Source organism: Mytilus trossulus, chromosome 2 (assembly GCF_036588685.1).
Source record: "Mytilus trossulus isolate FHL-02 chromosome 2, PNRI_Mtr1.1.1.hap1, whole genome shotgun sequence".
In the NCBI taxonomy this organism is placed as follows: Eukaryota; Metazoa; Mollusca; class Bivalvia; order Mytilida; family Mytilidae; genus Mytilus; species Mytilus trossulus.
The window spans coordinates 45292090-45320038 of NC_086374.1; the positions used below are offsets into that span (position 1 = coordinate 45292090).

General features: G+C 31.6%; 1 protein-coding gene across 3 annotated transcripts; it reads right to left on the minus strand.

Annotated features, from left to right (window-relative positions):
- Positions 1–227: 227 nt before the first annotated feature.
- Positions 228–27949, minus strand: LOC134707354 (muscarinic acetylcholine receptor M4-like). 3 transcript variants are annotated; one of them, XM_063567054.1, is made up of 3 exons: positions 27857–27949; positions 18216–18300; positions 228–4794 (listed from the first exon to the last, which is right to left on the minus strand). In XM_063567054.1, the coding sequence occupies exon 3, from the start codon at positions 4759–4761 to the stop codon at positions 2704–2706; it is 2058 nt and encodes a 685-aa protein (XP_063423124.1). In that variant the 5' UTR covers positions 4762–4794; positions 18216–18300; positions 27857–27949; the 3' UTR covers positions 228–2703. The 3 variants fall into 3 exon arrangements, with proteins under 3 accessions (XP_063423124.1, XP_063423126.1, XP_063423125.1); XM_063567056.1 differs by lacking the exon at positions 27857–27949 and adding an exon at positions 23137–23172; XM_063567055.1 differs by lacking the exons at positions 18216–18300; positions 27857–27949 and adding an exon at positions 11984–12129.

Consider the following 27949-nt stretch of genomic DNA (forward strand, 5'->3'; position numbering starts at 1 on the left):
TTACGAAAAATATTATTGGTTTAAGTTTCAAACTCTTCTTTATCTTTTGAACAAAAACATGATGAATTACAGTAAATCTCAGTATTCTTATTTTCATGTTTTGTCTTTTCCTATTTTGATTTTTTGTAATATCACAAAGCAAACAAACACATTGTATATTGAATAGTATAACGAATAAATATCATATAAAAGAAAACAAAACATATAGAAAGTACAGCTTATTTTAGTACATTATAAAAATTAAAAATAAAGACGAATGAGAGCAAAAAACTTAGTTGAATTTTTAACACACATATGTGTTTTATAAGGATATATCTAAAAAAAAATGTGTTTAATGAAAATCAAACAAATTGACAATCTGAAATATCAAACATTAAACCGATTCTTAATCAAATCAATTAATTAAACCTAGTTTAAGAATTTTCACAATTTAAAAATTAGCCATTAACTTAGAAACTTGTGTTTACAAGATATTCACAAGACTATAAGTAGACATAGGGAAGGACGACAGGAATACAGTAGGCAAAGTTTTAAGTCCCATGAAAGTGTTCAGTTTGTGAGTTTGAGGCCAGGAAGTTTAATTTCTTACCTCTGTAAATGAGGACACTATACTTTTTCATTAATATAAATGTTAATTAACGAAATATCGAGCAATGTCACTTTGACAAACTGAAATAATTGCAATGCGTTTCAATTGCTTTGTTGGTCGTTTGTGTGCCGATGTTAGCTTTTCGTTTCGCATTTGACGCTATAATACTTAAAGGTATGAATGGTTAATTTAATGTGACCACACTAAGGTGCCATGAACCTTCTTTTCTTTAAATGTGTTTGTAATATTTCTTATTTGCAAATGGGTGCAAAATATTTCTATACTTTTCTTAATCGTCCATTTACATGTCATAAAAACATGAAATGGCGGGGAATATAAAAAAAGAGGCTTGTACAAGATCGGGACTGTTTGTTACATACTGCAAAATATGCGTATCAAAATGTTTACAAAAGAAATGTGTTTTGTGATTATCTACACGCTGGCGAAAATTGTAATGACAAACAGTTTGGCATTATGTTTATTTTCAAAAGTATCCCTATATACTAGGCGCACTTTGTTTTTGTACATTTCGCATCACCCTTCTGTGTCCCTTGAAAGAAGTCAAAATGGGTCATCGAGTCACTATAAATATTTAATGTTTGTTTAAGGCTGTGCTTATTAATATCCCTTGTTGTCTAAAAGATCTTTTGTTGAAGGTTTTTCAATGTCAGGTAATCATAAATCACATATAGCTAACGGCTGATTGAATTGGTATTAAGAAAGATTCTCTATCAACATGATCAACAACCAAAAGAAACTTTCTCAAATTTTTATAATGATTCTACCAAACAATGATATATGATTGTTTAGTAGATTTATTTTAACAGTATAGAAACAATGTTTTTGTTCATTAGGCATAGCTGAAAAGGAGGGGGACAATGTAAGTTTCAAAAAGCAAATTGAAAAAATGTGACGATATTTGCATCAAGCACCTTTGAATCAGTATTAATGAAATACCATTTCATCCAAATGAAACCTTGTCTAAAAAAGGGAAGTCATATTTTACAATGTTTATAAGTCACCAATGTTGAACACATATGTATACATAATTATTGAATATTGTACAGTTTCCAGATGGTTGAAACATACGTTTGACAAAAAAAAAAAACACATTATATTTCATACACATGTAGTATAAATTGTTGAACCGTTACATATAAAATAAAAATGGCAAAGAATAAAATAAATGTTTTCTAGACTGAAAACCACGGTTTTCATATACTAATATAACCTCGACTGCTTCATTATTATTTTAAACCTAAAGAAATTCTTTGCTCATTGTTTATAATCAAATATCCTTGTTCATTTTTCATCTGTTAAAATGAAGCTAAAACATCTTTACCGGTTACAGTAAAATTAACCCTTTCCATTAGTTAAAAGAAAAGAAATTCTTTATCAGTTATTATATAATATGATCTCAATTTTGTCATCATTTATAATACAATTATTTTTTCTAAGAAGAATTATCTCATTTTCATCGGTTATAATATAATTTAGCCCAGACAAACCGACTCATGAAAACTGTCAACGTTGTCGAAAAACACTTATAGCGAATGTAAAGTCATGATTTATTAACCTTCTCGTTGGTTTAAGTGAATTTTGTGTAACACAGTAACTAGATATATTATGAATTAGTTTACATATGTATTTTTCTAGATTTATTATGAAATTATTATAGTATATATATGTATTTCCCTGCATATTATACTCAGTTTCATGATAAACAAACTTGTAATGTAAAATTGGCAGTGATATTCTTCTGTTTATTGATTTTTGACAGATTACACACTTATTCTTTAGAATACTAATACTCATTACAGCATCTGAACGGTACCAGCCTGATTATAAAGTAGGTATAACAGAGCACAGAACAAATATATGTATCGGAGTGACAACATTACAGCATTCAATTTGATTAACATGATGAATTTCTGCAATATCTAAACCTAAAAGCATATGGACGGTAAAGTAAATCAAAAGATGAAACCTGTTTTTAATTTTGCTCCCTTAAATATTACTTTTTACATTATACCATTTATCTAAATATTGTCACGCATAGTTTCCTAAAGAAACTGCTTCATTTTTGAGTAATTGTTTAATTTTACAAATATATGTTATGTTTTATGGAAGTCAAGTCTCAACAAGCGCAAGAAAGTTCTTTTAAATTGTTGGTTGGCAAAAGCATAACAGAAAGGATTCACAGGACTATTCAAATAGCATAGCCAATAACAAATATTATAAAGTGTAGCATTAACACAACTAAAAGCTCCACAAACACCGATGATGAATACCATTACGTGGTATGGTGTCCAACAAAGAACATAAGCACCTAAAATAAAACTAATTGTCCTCAATGCCTTCCTTGCACGATTTTCCGATTTAGATTTTCTACTTTCGGTTTTTTGTTTTTCGCGCTCTCTTTGCTTCTGTTTTGCCCTAATTGATTTAACAAGGGCATGGAAAGGACTTCCAAACTTATGAGGTTTATCTTCTGTTTCCACAGTACTTAGTTTTTGTACCGAGTTTCGCTGTTTAACTAGACTAACAGCATTGTTCCATGATTTACCGTTAGCGGGTAACGTACTCACGGTTGTATTAGTATTTGTACCAGTTTGATCATGTTCATCATGCATATCTACACCACTATCTATTATTGATACACTTGTAGAAAACTCCTCGGGTATCGGTATAGGCAGATATTTATCCTTTCTCTTTTTCCACACTGGGGAATTACCACCATCATCAGTAGATGAAGCGTATTCAATGATTGGCTCTGACAAGAGCCTAATATTTTCAGCAGAGGCCAATGATTTCAAGCTTTCCTCGTCAATATACTTACATCCTTGTAGTATATCATTTTCAAGTAAAGCGTCTGTTGATTTTGGAGTGTTTTCAATGTGTAACACATTATTATGATAATTGTTAATTTCCTCCGATTGCCTCTCTACATTGTCACTTTTTTCTTTGTCATCGTCAGAAGACGTTGGTGCAGTTATTGACAGAGCGATTTTAGAAACATGATTAAATGACTGACCTAACATGCCTTTTAATGATGGTCGATATGTTGTGTCCGTTTGAACAGCACTATTAACAAAACACGTTTGTTCATCGTCTATTTCGTCATTTCTATGTTTCGATTTGTTATTAGATTTTCCATTTCCACAAGCTTCATGACTATCACTATTTTCGTCGTCTGAAGCAAATGCTGGCGAACTAGACCTGTCTTCCTCTGCATGCTTGGTAAAACTTGTTGTGTCTATATGTTTTTGGTTCTGTGTATTGTTTTGAACCACAGTGTCATCAATTACAGGTGATTTGACACTCTTATTGTTCTTTTTAGATTTGTTTTTACCTTTTGATAGTCCCATGGCAGTGTTCAGTCGTTTATGCTTTGCTTCTGATTTTTTCTGAAGAGATAATGCAACTCTGTATATTCCACCATACAATCCAATCATTACAGCTAGTGTTGTCCAATAATATCCAATTGTTAGGAGAAAAGTAAATAAAGGATCACCCATAAACTGAACTTCACATGTCCCTTCAGGAACCGTCCGCTTTCCAACAAAGTACTGCCATCCTATTATAGAAATGAAAAACACCGCTGAAGGAATTATCCAGGTGAAGGCAACCATTATAACTACTCTCCTTTCAGTTCGCCAGTTTCTATATTTTGCTGGTATTTTAACAGAAAAGAATCTATCTACAGTAATGAAGAAAACAGTGTATTGTGAAGCTAGACATACCGTCCAGTCTAAAGATAGCCACAAATCACATAACATTTCGCCTAGAGGCCAATAACCAAGTAACAAATATAACGTGAAACAAGGCATAGAAAATGTGCCTATCAAAAGATCTGAAACTGCTAATGATGCTATAAAATAATTCGTTGGTTGTCGTATATTTCGTTCTAGAGCAAACGATAACAACACAAGTATATTCCCGCAAATAGTCACTAGTATGACGATGGACGCCATTAAACCAAGTAGAACCGTAAGCCATAGTGGATTTGGAGGTGAATATCCTATAGAAGCTGTCACATTAGTGCAAGTATTGTTTTGTATGCTTCCATTACATGTGCAATTATCTATTATGATACTGCCTAAATCACAAAATATTTCCGTTGTTGTGCTGACATCAAGCATAGAATCAACTGATATGTTTCCGGTATTCATAATGGTCTATGTTTCTTCACAGCATCTTAGTATCTGAATAATAAAATGAAAAATAATGTTATACAATTTAAAATGTTATAAATGGTTCATTCACATATCAAATAATGTTTTACATAAATATCACTATGCCTTGTTACATGTTTCTTATGTATATGACGTTTTTTCGGTTTTACACATTTGTATGTTTGGGAGACTAAATTTTAATTTATATGTATATACACAACTTTCTACACATCATTTCATTAATTTCGTATATGTAAAAAGGAGATGTGAAATGAAACTTCGTTTATTCCTTTTGGAATTTTGGATCCTCAATGCTCTTCAACTTTGTACTGGTTTGACTTTATAAATATTTTGATATGAGCGTCACTGATGAGTCTTATGCAGACGAAACGCTCGTATTGGCGTACTAAATTAGAATCCTGGTACCTTTGATAACTATTTACACCACTGGGTCGATGCCACTGCTGGTGGATGTTTCGTCCCCGAGGGTATCACCAGCCCAGTAGTCAACACTTCGGTGTTGACATGAATATCAATAATGTGGTCATTTGTATAAATTTCCTGTTTACAAAACTTTGAATTTTTCGAAAAACTAAGGATTTTCTTATTCAAGGCATAGATTACCGTAGCCGTATTTGACACAACTTTTTGGAATTTTGGATCCTCAATGCTCTTCAACTTTGTACTTGTTTGGCGTTATAAATATTTTGATATGAGTGTCACTGATGAGTCTTATGTAGACGATACGCGCGTCTGGCGTTCTAAATTATAATCCTGGTACCTTTGATAACTCTTTATTACTTTTACATAGTGGAAGAAAGTGAGATTTTGAGGAGCAAATTATCAAGGCTTTTGAGTTCGAAACAATCCGACATATCATATTGTACTATGACTACATGCAAGTCCTAAGGTTAAAATCTCGTATGTTTAGAATCTTTTGTATTGATCGATGATAATAAATAAAGCTCGCAATTAGGACTTTGGAAATACATTTATAAATATTGAAAAAAACAGAATCTCAGATCCAATTTGTTTATTCCCAAATACATTTAAGTAATATTTAAATCATTGTCACTAGAACTAGCTAAATGCAAGTTTGTGTAAATATCACTAATATATTGAGTAAATATTCGAACTTGTAGTCTTTCAAAATCATGTTAGCCACTCTAGCAGCAGTGGTATTGATATAGTCCAAAAAAGTGTGCAAAAGATGAAAATATTTAAGTTATCATTGTGTAGGAAGATTATCTTTTAATAAAGTTGATGTGTTATGCAACAGTTATGTGTTCCGGTATACAATGAAGAATTTGAATAATAAATAGTTATGTAGTCCCCAAATAGCTGTTGGAATTTTTTATAAACTTTTATGTATGTCTGGTAGTGTTCAGACAATCAGACAGAAAAACATTCATTAGACAAAAATTTCCATGGGGTATTGACAGCAAATATTTTTTTATTCTACCCAAAATAATCACCAATGGGAAGTATTAAAAATATTTAAATACCTATGAAACACTATTAGGAGAAGAAATAAAATGAAAAAAACCCACATGGACGAAAGAAAAATAAATGAAAAAGTAGCAATCCAGATATCAAAATACTGAGCTTATACAATAAAAAGTAGGTACTACGAAATCAGTGCAACGAATGAACAATTCGTGCACCAGTAGCGGCACCCATCAACAAGTTGTCAATCGTTTCAAAAATAAATATGTACGTAATAATCAACTGAATTAAACCACTTTTTATGGAACTCACTTTTCTATACATCTTAAATACTGGTTTCTGATGTTAATTGTATATATTATCAGCCATACAGGTTGAAGGCCGTATTATTAATTAAAATTGTTAACGTATATGCCACTTGGTCTCTAGTGGAATGTTGTCTTATTGGCAATTATACCACATCTTCTTATTTTTAGATTACTCGGCGATAGTTTGGCCTTGTACATACATTAAGGATAATATATCATGCAAGATACATTTGGGACAAGTTATATCCTCTTCAAATCTATAAGGAACTGTCAATTGAATTATTCTATAAATACAGATATAACTAATAAATGCCAGTTCTACACTTAAAGCGACCTGATTCTTATAGTTATACCCCAGATCTGATCCTGGTGGTTTAAATCTAGAACTGTTTTGAACAGCTCTATCCATTTAACAAAAGTTTATTTTATTGTTTTTATTGGTCGAATTTATAATATTTATTTATCTATGATTTTTCTAAACTTATCTGTTTCATTTATTGATTCATTCTTTTGTTTTTAATTGTTTTCTTTGAAATTCTCTCTTTTTTAAATTTCGAAATTATTAAGAAACTAAGGTTCAAATTCCAACATAAACAGTTTACCCCAAGAAAAAGCTCGAATATTTTTTTTTCTAATTTCGATCAAACTTTGTTTACTTGATGTTCACTGACAGATATTTCATGCTTACATTAATTCAGAACAAAATATTATGAACAATAAATCTGAAAGTAAGGTCGACCTGGATAAAGGGAGGTGAATTCAAACTGTTAAACAGTCAAACAGATTATATTCCAAAGTTAGCCATTTAGGGTAATTTTGTTAGTTAGAAAAATATAAAAAAAAATAATATTCTTGATTGACACTTTTACAAAGAAAAAAAAACATGTACGGAAAAAAACCCGTCTCATTACAATCTTCTATCATGGCCAACTTTTAGATATAAGAAGCTGATTTTTGTTCATGAAATATATGTACAAATGTTACCACGTCTGTGATCTTGTGATGCATTTAATTTATCATGACATTCGCAAGCTTCGAAATTCGAAATGTTTTTGCTGGTTATTCTAATTTAAAATTTCTCTGTTGAAATACACATGTAGACCGTTGGTTTTCCCGCTTGAATTATTTTACACTAGTAATTTTGGAGCCCTTTATAGCTTGTTGTTCGGTTTGAGCCAAGGCTCCGCGGAGAATTGTCTCATTGACACTCACACCACATCTTCTAATATATATGTACTACAGATGACGGTACTTTGTATATTAATCAACCGCAATGGCATTAACTTAATGTATGTATCACTGACTTCAAACAACAGTTTGAAACTTGTTTTAAAGACGATTTGAAAATTAAAAAAAGTGAAATTTACCAATCTGCGAGATTTCTTAATTTGTTGCTGTGTCTTTGTTGTTGTCTCATAGACGCAAATGCCGTGTCACTTTTATACAATATGAAATAAAACGCATCTTATAATACAATTTTCTGTTCTTTTTAAGAATAAAGTTCATAGTGATTTCATTATGATAAATGCATGAATGAATAATTATACACATACATAAGCAGAAAAAAGAAGTACGGTTCTGAAGACGCCCCGTTGTTTACCAAACCTTTCCACGGCGAAATAGTTGTATACAATAAAAGCAGAAATAAGAAGAACGGTTCTGTACTCGTTGGTCGCGTTGTTTACCAAATCTTTCCAGATCTTTCCAGGACGAAAGTCTCTAAGGCTGAACTAATATTAAAATCTTATTAGTTTTGAACAACTCGCAGCGTTTCCAATATTATAAGACAATTCCGAATGTATATGGTTTCTCCTACTGTCAACCGTCATTTATAAAATTTGTTCAGTAGACACCTTGTAAGTCGGTTGTATTAAATTATTGGCTAACGGAGATAGTAATGGTATTACTTGATACGATTTGGGCAAATCAAATTATATTTGTTCATTTGCCATTATCTGGGCAGGGAAATGGTCAATTACTAAGTTAACAACCTTTAAATCACCAAAATGTCAGTCAGTAGATAATACATGTGTCGGTTTCATCTCGAGGGACACTAAAACCCTGAGTTCAAATGAATAATAGGCTCCACAGAGGACAACTTGTTAAACGTTGTAGCTAATATTGTTTGCCAATGTGTCTAACAATGTTTGTTCTGGAGAAAGGAATTCATTTTGTCTATATTTTGTTTAATAAAAAATCACAGATACCGCTTTTGTCGAAATAATCAATAGCTTTTATCAAATATACGTGCCTCTTCTAAGGTCAGACTTATATTAAGGCGTTGAAAAGGAATAACTGCGGCAATTACTTTATACGTTGTATGTATACATCCATAAGACCTTGGAAAAGTTAAGCTTATTTCATTTCAAAGCACGTGTCACTGTGTATTCCCATGCCATTCTAGTGTTTCTGTAAATATTTCAGCCATTGTTTCACTATAATCGGGAAAGACATTTCGCTAAAGTAAGCAGTCATAGTATTCTGATGCCCAAATATAATTGAGGTATAATGTTTCGTTGTCTTGTCGCATAGTTCCAAGTACTTTGCATATATTTCTTCGATTTTTCACTTTTGTGTTACTTGGTTGAATTCCTATGTTGAAACTGAATTCTGATAAAGACAATAGTCGTAGGATTAAGTATGCCAAATTTAGATCAACATTTACTTGTATTTGAAGAATCGTTTTAGCGTTGACTGCGCTAGTACGAGTTTATGTCATATCTCAAGCTTCTTCTTTAAAACTAACCCTAACCGAAAAGTAAAAAAAAACAACACCAAAGTCCATCGGAATGATTTTCGTTCTATTGTCAACTTCCCGTTCTTTTGAAATATCATATCATATGTCCAGTCTATTGCGAAAAAAATCACAATAGTAGAGATTGGTTTTATTCAAGTTATCTTGCCAATAGAAGTATTCTGTCTTCAAAAAAATAAATAAAATACATGAAACATAATTCTACAAATGAATGATATCACGACTTTACTTATCCAAGAAAGTTATCGATTTTTCGCGCAATGTTGTTCGCATTTATGTGAATGTGCTTAAGCCAGAAAACGTTGCCGCAAGTGGTCATATTTACACTGTCTTGGACATGAAGTCTTTACGCTTTTCTATTGTTGAAGGTTAAATATGTATACAATTATTTTTCTCCTTAATTTGCCTGGGTTTTATCGCTTTTTTTATATTTGCTGTCTCGTTGTCGTACATTCTAAATTTCTTATCAATGCAAGTTACAACTAAATTGGGTCATGCTAAAAACTGTATGCTACAAGTTATCTGAACAATAGGAGTTCGTTTATTTTGTCATAAAGACAAGATAGTAATTGATCGTAATGAGGAATTTTTGTGGAGATAAAAACTACATTTTATTTGAGTGCACGTGGAGGTAAATTAGGATTTTATTCTTTATTATAACTTTCTGGGTTTTCCGGTATCGAATTTGTGAACTTGGAAAATTAAATGTGCGACCTTCAAGTCTTAAATTTACAGTTCAAATAATGGAGTATTATAGTTTTACGATAATCTCTGTTTTCATGCAACACAGTATAATTATGTAGTTTTAAGACGACGAGGAAACAAAGTTTTCGCGATGAAATTATAAGTTGCATCTGAATCCACAAATTAATTTATCATGTTATCCTAATACTAGTATTACAATTGAATTGAGAAAAAAAAACGGTCTGGTTGTTGTCTCCGTGGTTTTGGAATAGAAAACGTTTCATCGTAAATGTTAAGTGATTCGTGGTTAAAAAGATCGAAAAGGGGACTTTTTTTTTTAAGTTAAGTTTGTTTGTCACAATCGTCATTAATATATTATAATACCAGCAGTGCAAATTGACAGGGATGGAGAAATAAATGAAACTCTTCTCTTAAGTAAATAAGTAAAGGAACTAGATTGCAAGGCTGTTTTGAGGTAATTTTTTGTTGATCAAATTCATCATTGCATTTTACATTTTGGTTTTCAAATTGTTACAAATGTGAAAAACATTTCAAACGAAAAATATAGAATTCATTCTGCATACTGATTATTAGAGAAAAATATGTTACAAATGACGCGTTAGTAAAGAAAATAAAAGGAAACTAAACTATCAAAAATGGCTTATTATCATTCCTATGTACAGAAAGTTTATATTTTTGGTATTGTAAACTCATTCAGATTAGAAACTAAAATAGCAGGAGCACAATTGTAGAAGAAACTGTACCTGTGACTTGCTGAATTATTTCAAGATGTTTACAAGGAGCAGACGGTTCAAGCGACATTCCTACATGTATGTGTAGCTGTCGGACGAAACATTGCTCTTAATCCATCCCAATCATTAGTTGATGGAATAAAAATGTATAATTAAACAACCGGACACTTTTAAACGATAAAAATCATTCATAAAAAGTACATGCATTAAAAACATTTTTTTTTCTAGATAAAAAAACACCATTCTTCTTAACCATGAGTGAATAAAAATTGCGCTTTTACTTGGTATTCTAGGTGTATGAAATAAAAAAAGCCCCATGTAAAATATAGCCTCAATGTCAGCGTTTATCCCTGGTACTGTGTACCATAAGGCTGAATCTTATAAACGCATTGTAATTACTAGTACATTGTTTTAATGTGCAAGAAAATCTACACACTCAGATTTGCAATTCTTGTAACAAACCATTATTATTTGAAAAGAAAAGGGGGCCTGCAACATCTTCACTTTTATTTATGTAAGAACCTTTAAAAAAAACCTGTGTGAGCGTTGAAAATGTATATAGCTTTTCGAATATGATTACTTGATTGGTGTTTGCTTAACGTGCAGTGACAAAATAATGAAAAAAAAGTATCAATGTAAAGAAAAATCTAAAAAAATAAATAAATTGGCAGCTCCGATGATATGCTGTAAAGTGGTATGGGCAATGTACCCCCCTCAAACAAGGGCCTGAGCAAACCTACAAAAAAACCCACGCAGTTTGAACATGTTTGCAACTTTTGAGTAATATTATCATAAAAATGAATAAGAATGACGTTCCTAACCAAAACAAAACTTCCACTAAATGTTAAATTTGGATATACCTTATTTCATTTTGGTTTATAATATAACCATTAATATTCAAAGAATTTCTATATCTGATAAATGATATGGTTATTATTTATAGTTCTTAGATTTTGATAGTGTGTGGTAAACTAGTCTACTATTCATCTCTTACTAGTTCAACGAAATTTTGTAAATCGTTTGATTTAAGTATATGCATAAGAGTAATTTTATAATTTTACTATCATTGTATTCATATATATCACTGTGGAAGTATTTTATACTTAAGAGATAAAGAGCTATAATATATACATTTTTTTATATAGCTATTCAATAAATATTACTGAAAGTTACTAATTGTATTACTCTATACATGCTAATTAGCATTAAAGAAATATTTATTTAGTTACAAGTGAAAAGTCTAGATGCTTTAAAAAGTAAATCGATTAACTTACATTTTGAAGATAAATAATTAATCCATAGCACTCGGATCAATGCTCTAAAACATTTCTAAGATTAATAAACCTCGGAAATCCAAACATTGATCATTGTGTTTTCCTAATTATATCGTCTAAGCTAACGATGAACTCAATGAATCCAAACAAGGATCCATTCGTCGAATGACCCAATCATTAGTTCTTAAATGTATATAAACAAAACGCTCAGAGGACTCAGATGTGACGGCCATATTCCTCAATTCCTTCTTTAATGGCTTTTATTATTGCACGCAGACGATACACCAAGAAATAAACTGACGTCAGAACTCCTGAAATTTAGGTTTGTTCTCTAATTAAGTTTCAACAGAATATGTCATTCTGTTGAATTCGAGTTTTCACAAATTTTCTATAATAAAAGCAGCTTTGGCGTCAATTAAAGTATCTTTTTATTGTACTTTTTTAATATACCTCGAAACTGATCATGTTTAAAAATAATAATACGAGTTCATCAACACATTCATTTAAAACGTATTCCAAACTTTCTGAGGAAATGTACACGATTTACTATAATGTCATCTTCAAACATTCGTTCTTTTCATGTTAATTCTAAACACAAAGTTTTCCGATTAATTGTCAAGTACTGAAAATTCCATTGCACATCTAAATCCCCAGCTGCGTTAGCTATTTCTGCTTTTGTACAATTAATGCGATTATGAAATAAATCAATTCTTTTGAAAATTCTAAACGTCTCATCCTTTTAACATCTCAATCCAATGCATGCAAAATCGACATAAAAACACAGGTAAATTCAAAAAGAGATATAGAACAAAAACACGGAATTTGCTACAGAATTGATCTGTATAAGGCAAGTCAGCTTTCATCTTTATCTAGAATGGTTGTTACTTTTTGTCTTAGAAAACTTATTTAAAATACAATTTTACACAATTGATTCGCTTTCTCTATTGACAAGACGAAAGCAATTGATGCCACGGATTCACGCTTAACAATTCGCTACATTAAACATCCGGCATGAGGGTATTATTGATCTATCGGAATCACACAATTTCAGTACAATTTTAATATTATACACTTGTGAATCAATACATTGAGACAACTAACAGTCTCAATAAAATATTCTTATTTAAATTCTTCAACATGCTTTTTTCATGCAAAACTGTTTTATGTTACAACATTACAAAAGAGGAACTTGGTTTCATAGAGAGAATTATAGTTAAGTCCATCCACACAATTCACATTTTGGCGCGAACACCAGGCAGACGATGCTAGTACATTCATTGCACTGATATATTTAGAATTTATTGAACTGGGATCAAATTATTTTACTGTTGATTTGTTTGATCTGCCGGAAAATGATTCATGTGAGAGACTTTCAAAAGGCATAATCATGTGTAATAAATTATATTTCATACAATAGTTTTTGATCTTTTCATATTTAATGATTTCTCTTATAATTGATGGTTTTATTAGAAATGTCAGTTTTATTCTTTTTGTTTTAAGCAGTTTGTGATTTCCTTTTGTTATAATTAAATTATATGCTGTGAAGTGACGTGTTACAAATGTATGTTTGTGGACTGTAGTGCTGGAAGTCAGCCAGCAACTAAACAGCGAATTGAGCCACAGAACACTAATTGAAGCTAGTTTTTACAAACTGGATTCTTCTAACAGGAAGCAAACAAGTACCTTTTTATAATTGTGCGATTCTGGGTGCCAATTTTTTTAAAATATGAAATTGTTCAGTTTTGATTTCAATTGTTAACATTTAATATTGTTCATATATATAGTGTTCCATTAATAAGGATTGGAAAATGTATAACATTTTAAGAATTTATGACCAAAATAAATTGATGAATTATTTCTCGAGGTATAAATCTTTCATAACATGCATTGCACTGAGCCATTACACGTTTTTGTTTAGGGACCAGCTAATGCCCTACTCCGGATGCGGGGTTTTATCGCCGAATTGAAAAACCATTGGTTGCCTTGGGCTGTTTTTCTGCTCTTTGGTCGGATTGTTTTTTCTTTGACACATTCCCAATTGCTCTTCTCAATTTGATGTATCAAATTTATAAAATAGCATATCAAATCATAAGCCTGGTTTATTTTTATTGTTTTAAGATAGAAAAGTGCAATGGGCCATTCCAGTTAATTTCTGACAGGTGGGCATGAATGGGGAGATTTTTGTTCATACGATTCAGAAAAAACCATCATGGTAACTATCTATCAGATCTATAAATTAAGACCTACCAGATGTAGAGCTTCTATTCATATTTGGTGGATGGGCTCTCATGGGAAAAGATTACCTATCAGAACTTTTTACTGCAAGGATTATACCCATCAGAAATTTAAATACAATACCAGATGATGCATGATACGAAACTGTCTACATTCAAAAGTACCCCTATGATCTGACATAGTTATTTTTTGTAACCGCTTAGATGTAAATATCTTTGATCATAAATTGCTGCACGACCCTCAGATTTTTTTGCGTATAGTTAAGTGTACGTGTCAGATAAAAAAAATAAAAATTTCACCCCTTAGATGTATCAATTTTACACCCCTCAGAAAGGACCATCCACCCACTTTTAGCAGATATTAACTTAAAATGGCTCAATGCCATCTATGATAATCAAATAATTGATTTAAATGAAGAAAAAAAACCTCCTTGTCTTCTTGTCTTAGATACACATATGTGTTGTACCGGTATGTGCTTGCTTATTGAATTTGTAGTAATCTTTATGGTAACCAGTTAAGATCTTGTCTTTTGGTCTTTGAAATATAGCTATTTCAGCAGCAATGCTATGAAATGCATTCAGGAGCCTGCAGTTCAGTGGTTGTCGTTTGTTTATGCGAGACATATTTTTTTAGTTCATTTTTTAAATAAATAAGGCCGTTGAATTTCTCGCTTGAATTGTTTTACATTGTTATTTCGGAGCCTTTTATGACTGACTATGCGGTATGGGCTTTGCTTATTGTTGAAGACCGTACGATGACTATAGTTGTTAATTTCTGTGTCATTTTGGGCTCTTGTGGATAGTTGTCTAATTGGCAATCATACCACATCTTCTTTTTTATATTCTTACTTTAACAAGTACATCTCAACATATTTACTCTTTATTGTAATAGTCTAATATAAACTTAGTAACCATTTTCTTATTTTGTGTTACATGAACCAAGATACAAGTAAGCTTACACTCCCATATGCGGTATGTAATTTAGCATTATGACACTATTTCACTGAAGCGATCTCAAAATTATCAAGGATCTTCTTCTTTTTTTAAATTATATGTGATCTTATATCTAAGTAAGGGTGCAATCCCATATATTTATCATTATGAAACCAATTTTAAAACTGTACTTTGACGTAGCGATCTCGAAATCATCAAGGATCTTTTTTTTTTATAGTTCATATTTTGTGACCTTATACTTAAGTAAGGTCGCAATCCCAGGTGCAGTATTTAATAACGCATTAGGAAACCACTTTTCTGTACTTACTCCTCTTTTGAGAAAGAAAACTACGACATTGAACTTTCGTGTTATTGACCTCATAATCCATACAAATAATCATCTAATTATATGTGAAATTGATTCCGAGTAAGGTTGCCATCCAATATAAAGTATTTAAATTAAGATCTGGAAATATGACGAACACTGACAGATGGACGGACGAGTAAAAACTATACATGTATGTTCCAATACGTAGTAGCGTGTGGTAAAATAAATTGCTTTATTAAAAAAAAGGCCTTACCATATATTTGCTAAATGACATTACAATCTGTCCGTGTCACGATTGTTATGAAATACATGAACATTATTCTTTTTCCTGAAGGAAGTAAATTAAAGTCTGGTGTCTGATAAAAGTATCATGTGTCTAAACGTATGTTAAATGTCATACATTTTGTACTTGTATTTAGTTTCCAAACTTAATGCATCCTCAATTTATTGTACTTGGCGGAATAAACTATCACGTATTATCAGATTATGAACTACATATGGGAAAACACTGTCGTTCTTTGTTTACAAAACCCCACTTTAACTTGTTTGCCGTACTACAATCGTCTCAATTATTACAACTTGTTGCACCGAAGTTTAATTTACATATAGATAAAATACGACATGTATTTTTAGTTGTGAATTTATAGTTTTTTTTGACATTTTGGCCATGGTAAAATGTTGACCCCCCCTCTTTTCAATATTATACTGTGTTAGTACTGGTATTTACAATTTAAGCTTATTATATATTTTCACAATTGCACATATATCAATGAAATGGACTTAAATTCCTCTAGAAGAAAAATAAATCAGTTAAAAAAAATCATCGTTCGATTTTGGTACCTTTTGTCAAAGCAAATATTTACTTGATACTCGTTTTTTCGGCCATACTATTAATTTTATTACTTTTATAAATTTCACATGACAAATTCCATTTTGACACTGTACACATTTTAGTAAAAATAGTCTATATTTGATATTGAAAAAAACCCAATAAAAGCATCAATCTTTGAATATTAAAAAGTTATTCTGCGTAAAAATTTTACTATTAATAACTTCAATTACTATGAAATATTCAAACTAAGATCTTGAATTCAATAATGCAATTTGTAAGACGTTTCTGATAAAAGGAAGAGAACTCTAACGGCATTAAAAACCATTGAATAATTTTAAAACAGATAAACATTAGTTTTGTTGGGAAAGGAAACAAACCGACGTTTTATAAGAACTTCTCAATAATATCAGGTGAACATGACTTGTACTTATATCAAGAAAGAACTTTCTGAATCCTCTCTCCAAAAGAAGAGTACTGAAGTTGAAATGTATTGGCTGGTTACCCGACTTTGTGTGCTTTTGGATTCATCCTTTGAATAATCTTTTGATTATCAAATATTTTGGTCTTGAGAATCACAGAAGAGACACTGATTGTTGAAATGCTCATATGATGTAGAAAAATATGTATCGTTTAATATGTTGTTACAGATTACGATTGTTTTTTTATTTGTTGAAAATATTTAAAAGAGGGGTGGAAGATACCAAAGGGATATTTTAACTCATAATTTTAAAATAAACGATCAACGCAATGAATTTATTGTTATCAAAAAACGACGTGAAGATAACAAAAAAGCCTAAAAATAATAACATAGAAACTAAAGCCCGGGCAACAAGAACCCACCAAGGTCCTACAGTAAACGATCCACTCCACGACAATTTGGTCAAGGTCTGATTAACTCTTTCGAAGTGACAAATATATCTGCAAATCGAATGCAATACAGATGACATTTTACGTATAGTATATGAGGAACGACGGACCATATAATGAACATACACATCTTAAAATAAAATACTGATCTTTTACCCATTATATCTGAGAACGGATATAATAACGATACATTTTCGGTTAAACAACGAACAATGAAAACGAGGTCAATGTCAATGTCAGATGACACCTACTGTCAAATGTCCTGGTAAAATGTTATAAAAAAATTTTATATTCCAAATAAACATGACTAAGGATGCATTTTGAAGAAATGGACCTCATCACGAACACCTTATGTTGATGAATGAACCTTGAAGTGAATTATCGGTGGGATCTTTGCCTTAGTTCAATTCTATATACCAAATGTATATTTATTGTTTAATAAAAAATACATTCTTTTACTTGACTCAAACAATAGCATCCAACAAGATTTTTTTAAGTGAGAATTGTACATCAAAATCCGTTTGCATCTATATGGTGCACAGCTAAATTATACACAGTGTAGTTAACAAAATGTAGGATGAGTATTTTGAGGTTTGTATGTAAGACGATTGAAAGCATTTAGCAAACAATTTCAATTGTTGATTGTTTTAACTACTTCTTCAATTTGCCTCATAAACAAAAGATTAATGAAATCAAAGAGTTTATTTAATGATGATGGTAATGTTCTTTGTAGAATGATGTACGTAATTATTTACATGTGTCAGTGTTTATGCTCATTCATTACTAGGAGTTTTTTAGGGAAATAATACAAACAATGTGTGTAATGCATTCGTGTAATGCTATGTCCATTGTTTTGAAAATCTACCAAAAATTATCAAATTTAGATAAATACAGTTGTTGGAATTATTTTCTACATATGAAAAACGAACGACAGTACTATTTCCCACAATTCCACAACATTCCAAACCATCTGGATTGTTTTGTCTGTAGAACAGAGCTTTAATAAAAAAAAATATATACTATTTAAAAAAAACTTACCACAGGTTTTAATATTATAATACTGTCATTAGCTGCCAAGCAGTACAAATGTAGGAGGAGATATAACCATAATGGTTTTATCGATCTGAAGAAGAAAAATTAAAATACAAACATATAGTTAATAATTTATAGAAATAAGTTACATATTTGTAATTTATAGTTTGAAAAATTTATTAATGATTCCTTTTAGTCTTTTAGAATATATTATACAGATAAAGGAAATTTGCTGGTACAGATCAAATGCAAAATATATTTCGAATAAGTTATTGCAATGATCATCGGCGTTTTAATCGACCCAACCGCAACATACTGTTCCACTGCCGATGATTTATAGACTTGCAAGGAAGGTGTGGAAGGTGTACTTGGCAATGCTCTTCAACTTCGTACTGTATTTGGCCTGTTAAACATTTTTTGATTCGAGCGTCACTAATGAGTCACTTGTAGTCTTTTGTCTGGCGTAAATATAAAATTTTAATCCTAGTATCTGTGATGAGTTTATTTGGTCACAAAAATCTAAACGACATCCACAACCAAATGATGTCATAAGTGTTCTATAAATTGTACATATTCATTGGCCTAGAACCATTTCCTCCAACACAGTGATTTTACATTGAGCTCCGTGAGACAATACAGATACAAAAGTTGATAATTCAAGCCAGGTCACAGAGTTAAAAATCTTCGGATGGTAATTATTTAATAATTATTACTATATCATTATTACAACGCGCTTTGCAATTTGATTTTTCAATAATGTCGTGTTCTGCAAATAAACATCAGGAGAAAAATATTTAATACACAGCAGGGAGGAGAAAAATCGGAAGTTTAATACAAGATTTTAGTTTTATATAAATTACAATTTAATGTTCAAATTCGAATCCATGTTTGAATGTATTTGGATAGGCATGAAGGAATGTTATAAGCTGATGACGCAGAGGAATGTAATACCAACGAGTTACAAGTAAAGGAACATATATCCGGGTTGAACGTTTCTGCTGTCGATCTAGATAGACGAGCCCCGCATATATTTCGTTTAAAATGATCAATATACGCATTCATCTATTCGTCAAGTGTAATAACATTAACGGTACTAATTTTACTGTACCTGATATAGACATGTATATTGTCAATTAATGTTTCTTCAGTTATGTTCGAGGTCAACGTATTATGAAGTCATATACCTGATATAAACCGTTAAAGGCCGTTTTTACTTTTTTTACCCCAGGGATCGACTTGTGTGAAGGATTATCCCTATTTTATCTGTCCGCCCCTTTGTATGGAGTGTACATATCTAATTTAATATGTTATTCTTGTGCATATTCACACTATACGGACTTCATATACAGGAGTGTGCTCCTAGCACAGAAACTGCTCCAACATAGTTATGAGGAGGACAGATTAAAAATGACACCACGTAAGTTTTACGGACACCATCACGAATTGGTTGATCCATACGATGTATCTTTGTCCAAACTAACTATGGACATTTTTACCACGTGTTAGATTGTGGTTTGTCATGACGTCGTCTGATCTTTTTATTACCGAATGTGACTTATTCCCGAATGTGACAGTTTTGCTGAGTGTGAATTCGTATTGCTTTAAATAAGACGTGGCACGGTACTTATCTATCCAAAATTGATTTGTTGGGTTTTGATGTTTTGTTTGTTGTTGTAATCAGACTTTTTCAAATGTTTTAACGATTGTAGTTGTAAATCGTATGTTTTCTGTTGTATCATTGTGTTGCATTAGGGGATAACTAATCATCTAGTACATTTGGTAGATTTAATTTTGGATCAACGAAATTAACACTACATATTTGGTTTCCAGTTTGATCAGAAGAAGCAACCACAAGGCTAGATAATACAATTAATTATCTGATTACTACTTCAAAAGAATATTAATTAGTTTTATAATTTTCACTGTTATTAATATAAGGTAGATGAGTCATACAAATCTAATCTTGAATTTCATCCAAATTCTCTTAATGTGACGTCACTTTGGGCGTTGCATTGACTATGGCGTACAGGGCTATGATTTTGTAATGTATTCGTTTTTCTTTTTATAGCTAGTCACCACTTAATCCTGTATATCTATTATATAGTCATTTTATAAAATTTACGGTTTGCATAACTATGTATTATTCTTGTTAATAATGATGTTTTTTGTCCAAGGCGGATGACCCTGGCTTCACAACTTTTTGGAACTTTTGGTCCACGGTGATCTTCAACCTGGTAGTTGTAATGGCTGTCAAACTTTTTATATCTGAGTATAGTTTTGTGTGGACGTAGCGCGCGTCTGGAATTTTTCTCTGTCCTATATTAGCCACCCTCCCATTAATCTGTTTATTTGTTGTAACCCTGTCGTGTAATTTTGTCATTTTAATATTATTATTAACACTGCCATAAAAGCGGGAGGTATGGCGTCCCTAAAAAAAAGGCTCAACCTCCATTTTTTCATGAAATGCCCTGTACCAAGTCACGAAAATGGCCATTGTTACGTTATAGTTCGTTTCTGTGTGTGTTACGTTTCGGTGTTGTGTCGAAGTTCTCTTATATTTGATACGTTTTAGTTTTAGTTTGTTTTTTCTCTATCGATTGATGAATTTTGAATAGCGGTATACTACTGTTGCCTTTATTTGAAGAGCTGTTAAAACATAAGGGACACTAAAATAAAGCCGCAATATGAAAAGGAATGAGAACTATGGGTTCAAACATTAAATTACTTTATAAAAGCACATTTCATATGAACAATATCCGGCCGTTTTTCTTGGCTGCAACGTGATTACATATGGGACTAACAGTCTCTCAGGTATCGAGTTACAATTGTGTAAGTGTGTTTGCGTCGCTGACATAAGAATTCTATGTATATTTAACCGCTCAAACTATTTTTTCCTGTTTCCATCTATATATGAATATGTTACACAACAGATATATATACCGTATTATAACTGAAATCAAACCTTGAGGTTTTTTTATTATCTGAAATTGTATTCGTTCCTACAGTTAAATGTGTAATAACCATTATGTTTTCAAAACATCACGCCAAAGCATTTTTATTATGTTGTATTACATCTTTCATAATTCATTGATTTCAGCATTATTGAAATGTCATTGGGATAAGTAGAATAATTTACCAAGCCACTGTTTGATTCTAAAATGTTCGCATCACTTCTTCCGGTAGTTGTAAAACTAAGCTTGATACATACAAAATGACGGCAAAATGTTGATAAACAACTCGACTAAATCTAATAAAGATCGATTTACTTTTAAAACAATACTGGGGGTCTATGATTTTTCTGCTTTCAATATCTTCATTATTCCATTAACGTCTTCCAAATTGTGCTTTATCAAATTTACCGGATCAAAGTAATTTTGACGTATACGTTAAAAGCAATTTTACTTTGATAATGGACAAAGTGGGAAATGCTGCGATACAGAACACACGAGGTAAACGTACGGAAGTCACGTTATCCAAGAAGTCAAGATCCACGTGAGAATGTCAAGAAATAAGACAATGTAGTTTGGAATCACCAACTAAGAACTACTAAAACAGCCTTAAATGAATAATAAACGAAATCCAATGAAAAATCCCCAAGACTTAAAAAGAATTTTATTAAGATGAAACTAGCCTATTGTGTGTGCTCTAAAATTAGGTCGACACGGTAATGTTGCTTCCGTAGCTCGAGATCCTAAATGCATAGTCAATGATTATAAAATACTAATATCGTTGTAAACAACTGAAACAGTTCCAAAATGTGAGTTTAAATTCTATCATTCAAATTAATGTACAGAGCCCGAAAATTTCAAATCAACACATTTTCGCTTGACATACGGAAAAGCTCAAAGGACACCTTCTTGTGTGTAGGTATTTCGTGAAAATCAGGACTAAACAATGTATGACCTTCAACAATGAGAAAATCCCATATAGTTTTGTTACATATAAAGGCCAAGACCCTTACTTTTTATAGTACACTTAGGTTATAAGTCCTACAACCTACTAACTTCCTACGGAAGAAATATGAGACAATCAACCAAGCGATTACGTAACAAAATGGCCTTTTTTTTTTACGTCAAGTCGAGTAAAGATATCTGCATTTCAAGAAAGAAAATTAAATTAAATAAGTATTGATTAGTGAAATGTTAGAAACACTTTCTATTACAGAACGTAATTTAAGAGCAGGTTTGTATTTACAATTTCGCCGTAAAATAAAACATAAAACAAATGACAGCATATTCAAACATCAAGAATATTAAGTTAAGTTTAGCAGAGAAGTATTTCCACTAAATGCTTTCTCTTATTACTTGAAAACACTATTTTCAGCACGAAGTTTTGGAATTTACTTTATAAATAAACAACAACCAATTGAAAAGAATGTTTTTCAAGCATATCAACAATCAACATGTTCAGTAAAGATGTTGGTCAGATGTTGTAGGCTGGCAATGAACAAAATGTCTTTCCATGAATGTAAAAAAACTAACACGGAATGATAAAAATTCAGATAACCACATCCCCATTCGTATTTAAATAGAAAAGAATATGAATTGGATGAACAATAGTCTTGCATAAAACATTATATACCCGTCCAATTAAAAACATTAAAGCAATATACCCATGCAGTCAAAAGTCATTTGTCAGACATGCAATGTTTACAACCAAACAAAATACCAAAAGCAATGAAGACAATTATTTCGTTCTGAGATCTAATCTACTACTGATCGGGAACGAAACATAATTGCAATAATTTATAATGACAGTATGATAACATGTAACAGCAAAATGGAATCAGTTATATATTTGATAGTCATCCATAAGGTAAGCTGATCAATACTACAAAAGGTTGTATCAAATAAAATATTTGAACAGCAGGTAAATAGCAGAGGTACACTATTTCAAGTATTTAGCAGTTTAAAGCAAATCATCTTACCTTAGGTCAAATATAGACACAAGAGATCAAGTTTTCTAAAACATCCGGTTCAAACATAATTAGTTAATAATCAATAAATATGATTAAACTCGCCGGTTTTCTTCAATGAAGGTTAATTTTGTAGAACGCATCAGCTATTCTATGTTTCATATACCACATGCCGGTATTTCCATGTTGAAATTTTCATTATTTGTCAATGTCGTTCTTTGAACGTATCTGTCCTGCTGTTTATTTTTAATGTTTTGCTTATTAATTATTAAATCTAATTCTATGATCAAATTGTCCAATTGGAAATTTGAATTAAATGTTAATATACATGATAGATTCAGCAGCAATGTCACAGCAAGTCATTTTACTCAGAAATTTCATCACGGAATTTTAGAGTGGGTCTTATTAGAATAATTTGGCTAACTTTGAAAAAACGGAAGGGTTGGAGATTTGTAGAAAGTTTGCCTTTTACGTCACGATAATGCGCGCCTTCGGAAATTTTTGTCATATTTACGATATGTGTATTGGCAACTAAGGAAGTATAATACTTGGTCATTATGGTACTTTTAAGTTTCTGGAGAAGGTGGAACATGAATTAAATTAACGAATAAATCAACCTATGTTATAGAAATCTTTTTTTCTATGCATAAAAATCAAATCACAAAAATACTAAACTCCGAGGAATATTCAAAACAATAAGACACTAATGCAAAGACAAAATCAAAAGTTTATACATATCAAACGAATAAATAACTACTGATGTTAAGACTCTTTCACTTTCTCATTCTTTTCTTTTCTTGCTATATTGTAAAAAAATAAATTGTTTTGTTTGTTTGGACGGTAGTTCCTGAGCTGTTTAAAGAAATGAATACAATAAATCAAAAAAAACCAACTAGTATTTAAAGGTGTCAGTTCATTTCAGAATAATTGGATAACTGGTATATTGGATAGACAGCCTTTCATTTCACCTCTGTACCAAGTCCATTTATTGATCACTATAATAACCTATGTTCAATGTCAGACATTTACATATATAGTAGATGCCCCGTATAAATTTTCCTCTACATATATACTAGCTTCCGCGTAAAACTTTCCCTTTCATGTTTTATTTTGTTTATTTGTACGTTATAGACTCCGAAAAAAGAGCGTTATTGATACTTATCCTTGCAAAACGTATTCACAGTCCTTTTTGCAACGTTGCATTTTTATACATAAATGCACTATTAAATAGAACATAATAAATTCCAACTTGTCTTTTAATTATTTTTCAACTGAAATATTTTTGAAAAGAGTAGAGGGTACCAAGTTTCTCCTTTGATTAGACATTTTTGCAATACGCATTTGACATTTGGAAGTTTATCTTGAAACATCAATTACATTTTGTACATCACTGACGAGTTTTCTATCTATTTCAAACAAGTTGGACATTGGACAAATGCAAGCTTTACACATTGCCTTAACTAATTGAATAAAATGTAATGCAAAATTGATATTTTGATGGCCATAGACATGGTGCTATGAAAAATAGTTCATATAGTAACTGAATCAGTTGAACGGAACAGCATGCCAACAACGCATGCACATTGAGTTTATATCTAAAAGTTTATATTATATTCCAGTATTTTCTATTATGATGTCATTGCAAAGAAGATTTCAAAACAAGAGTTTCAAGTGGTGCAGTTGAGATAATCCCTTTGTAAATTTTACGGACGCCAGTTATGGAGTATCCGTTTAACAGATATATGTTACAACTGTCATAACTACAATCCTGTCCTCTTTCCCCAAATATGATCTACCAAATTATACTTATCACTGAGTTCTATTAACATGAGCAACACGACGGGTGCAACATGTGGAACAGGATATGTTCAACCTTAAGGAAATCTGAGATTACCCCCAGATGTTGTTGGGGTTTATGTTGCTCAGTTAGTTTTGTTCTATGTTATGTTTTATGTACTGTTGTTGGTCTGATAGACATGGTATTCTTATTTTATTTTCCATTTGTTTGTTTGAACGTCCCTTTGGTATCTTTCGTCACTTTTTTTATCAGTCCGTATCAGCACATTGTCGTTGAACGTCTAGAATAACATTAACGGTGCCCACTTTCCAATTCATGTCTCTTCAGTGATGTTCGTAGACAAAATATTTGAAATCCAAAGCGAACATAAAAGATGAAGAGCTATAATGCAAATGGTCCAAAAAGTATAGCCAAATCTGCGAAAGAGCCAAATCTGTGAAGGGAATCAGAGTTTTGCATGAGGGAGATACATTCCTTTAATTTATAATAATTTCTAACATTTTGTAACGGCAAATTTTAAGAACACAAAATCTAACTAGGCTGCTGATACCAATCGGGGCCTAACTGTCCACCAGCAGAGAAATCGACTCAGTGGTAGTTATAACATTAACGGTACCAATTTTACCTGCACCAGATGCGCATTTTGACAATACATGTCTCTTCTTCTCTGCGTACTAGATTATAATCAAGCCTTTGGCCATCATATGAATTAAAATCAATAGTTTATGTTCCATAAAACTATCAGGATCGAAATTCAACTACAGGCCCAACTCCTAAATGATATAACAGTTGCTTAAGGTGGCTGCAAATAGTTTCTTAAAAAAAACGTATGAACCGTTCAGCCAAAGCTCTTCAAAATTTAATATGTTGTTTATTATTATGAGGCTGACTTCATACCGGAACCTCTAAGGAAGAAATATAAGAAGTTAGCAATATCCTTTAACTCTACTTTTAGCTATATAGATAAAGTTCTCTCACTAAACAATTCAAAATATGGTGATTTTGTTGAACGCATCTATCCCATCAAACAAGCGATAAAGGATACAACAGATACAGTTAAGCCAGCCACATATCTTGACTTAGATATATAAATTGACAATGAGGGTTGGTTGAAAACAAAACTTTACGAAAAAAGAGATGATTTCAGCTTTCCAATTGCGACCTTTTCATTGCTAAGTAGTATCAGCACCCGCATACGGGGTATATATCTCCCAATTGATACGATATCCCCGTGCTTGTATTTCATAAAATGATTTTCTTGATAGAGGGTTGCTGCTCACAAGGAAGCTATTTAACAAAGAGTTCCAAATGGTGAAGTTGAAATCATCCCTTTGTAAATTTTACGGACGCCATCACGAGTTGATTGACCGTTATGGAATTACCGTTTCACAGATGATATCGGATATGTTCCTTACGTCGTAACTATAATCCCCTTCCCTTTCATGAATGTGCCTTAACCAATAAGACTATTTACCGGATTTGTTATAACATGAGCAACACGCCGTGTGCAACATGTGGAGCAAGATCTGCTTACCCTTCCGGAGCACTTGAGATCACCCCCAGTTTTGGTGGGGTTCATGTTGCGTATTCTTTAGTTTTCAATGTTGTGTGTCATGTGTACTTTTGTTTGTCTGTTTGTCTATATCATTTTTAGGCATGGCTTTGTCAGTTTATTTTTGATTTATGAGTTTGACTGTCCCTCTGGTATCTTTCGCCTGCTTTTTGTTACTAACTGACGATAACATTGAGGTTTGATATACACGATTTGTTTTTAACCGTGCATGACACACGGATTTATAGATTGGAAAATATCCACAGAACGCGGCAGGCGCCAAACATCACATTCAAAATACAGAAAACCCGGCTTGCTATTAATTTGACGGCTCTCTTCTTGTAATTTTTTTGCATGGTTTTTATTTGGAGCCTGCTAACATCAACACAAATCTGAAAAACTAGCATTTTTAAGTTTATAAAATTTTATATTTGTGAATCCCAGCTATGTACAAACAAAAACTTCTTCATATTTCCTTTAATGAACCTTCTTTTAATTTCCGAATAAGTAGTAGTCATCATCTCTGATATTCATTTCTCAGTCAGTACATACAGTATCCGAAGCGATTTAACCTATATTTTTACCATGACAAAGCGATCTAATTGATTGATAAATTGGTAAAGTGTACAGTGACCGTGCGCATCCTTTAATCGACCGGTATGTAAAACTAATAAAAAAAATCCCGTGTTACTGAATAATTCACTAGTGTTATCTTTTAAAACAGTTGATTACATATGACGTATTGGTATAGACTATTTGCCCTAATCAATTACAAGTAGATCAATACCCTCTATATTTCTTCTACCTGGAGATACATATGGGACAGTAAAAGTACATAGATTAAATAGTACCAGTTTTGTACATGCACATGTTCACTAGGACATTGACCTGAATGTAGATTTTATATAAAAACAAACAGTACAGAAAAGTATGGAAGAAAAATCTTTAACGGTGTTTCCGATTAATCGATTAAACTCCTGAAGAAAAGGAAACTGGCATATCGTGTCTCATATATAAATGAATAAATATAGTTTTGGAATAACTGAAACATGTAAACAACACATAATCTACAAATAGTAAACATTTAAAGTTTATATTGTAATACAATCGTCGAACAACTCACATATGAGAAGAAAATTGAAAGCCTACGAAAAAAGATAACATTTTCCAAACGAATAACAAACAAAAAGAAACAGCAAAATTCAATACAACTTATAAACACTTGTCTAGTTATATAAACATGTCATTAAGTACCTAACATGATTATGAAAAATTGGTAGAGGTGGAATTAATAAGCAAGCTTTTGGCGGTCATTAAATTGTACGGTAATAAAAAAAAAAAAATCGGCACAAAACATTTTACGAAAGTAAAATAAGACATACCACATCTCACATGTTAGGCTCCAAATTTAAAAGTTGTGAACGAAATCCATCAAATATCAAAGGTATGTTGTCAACACCAAATCACTTCCGCAC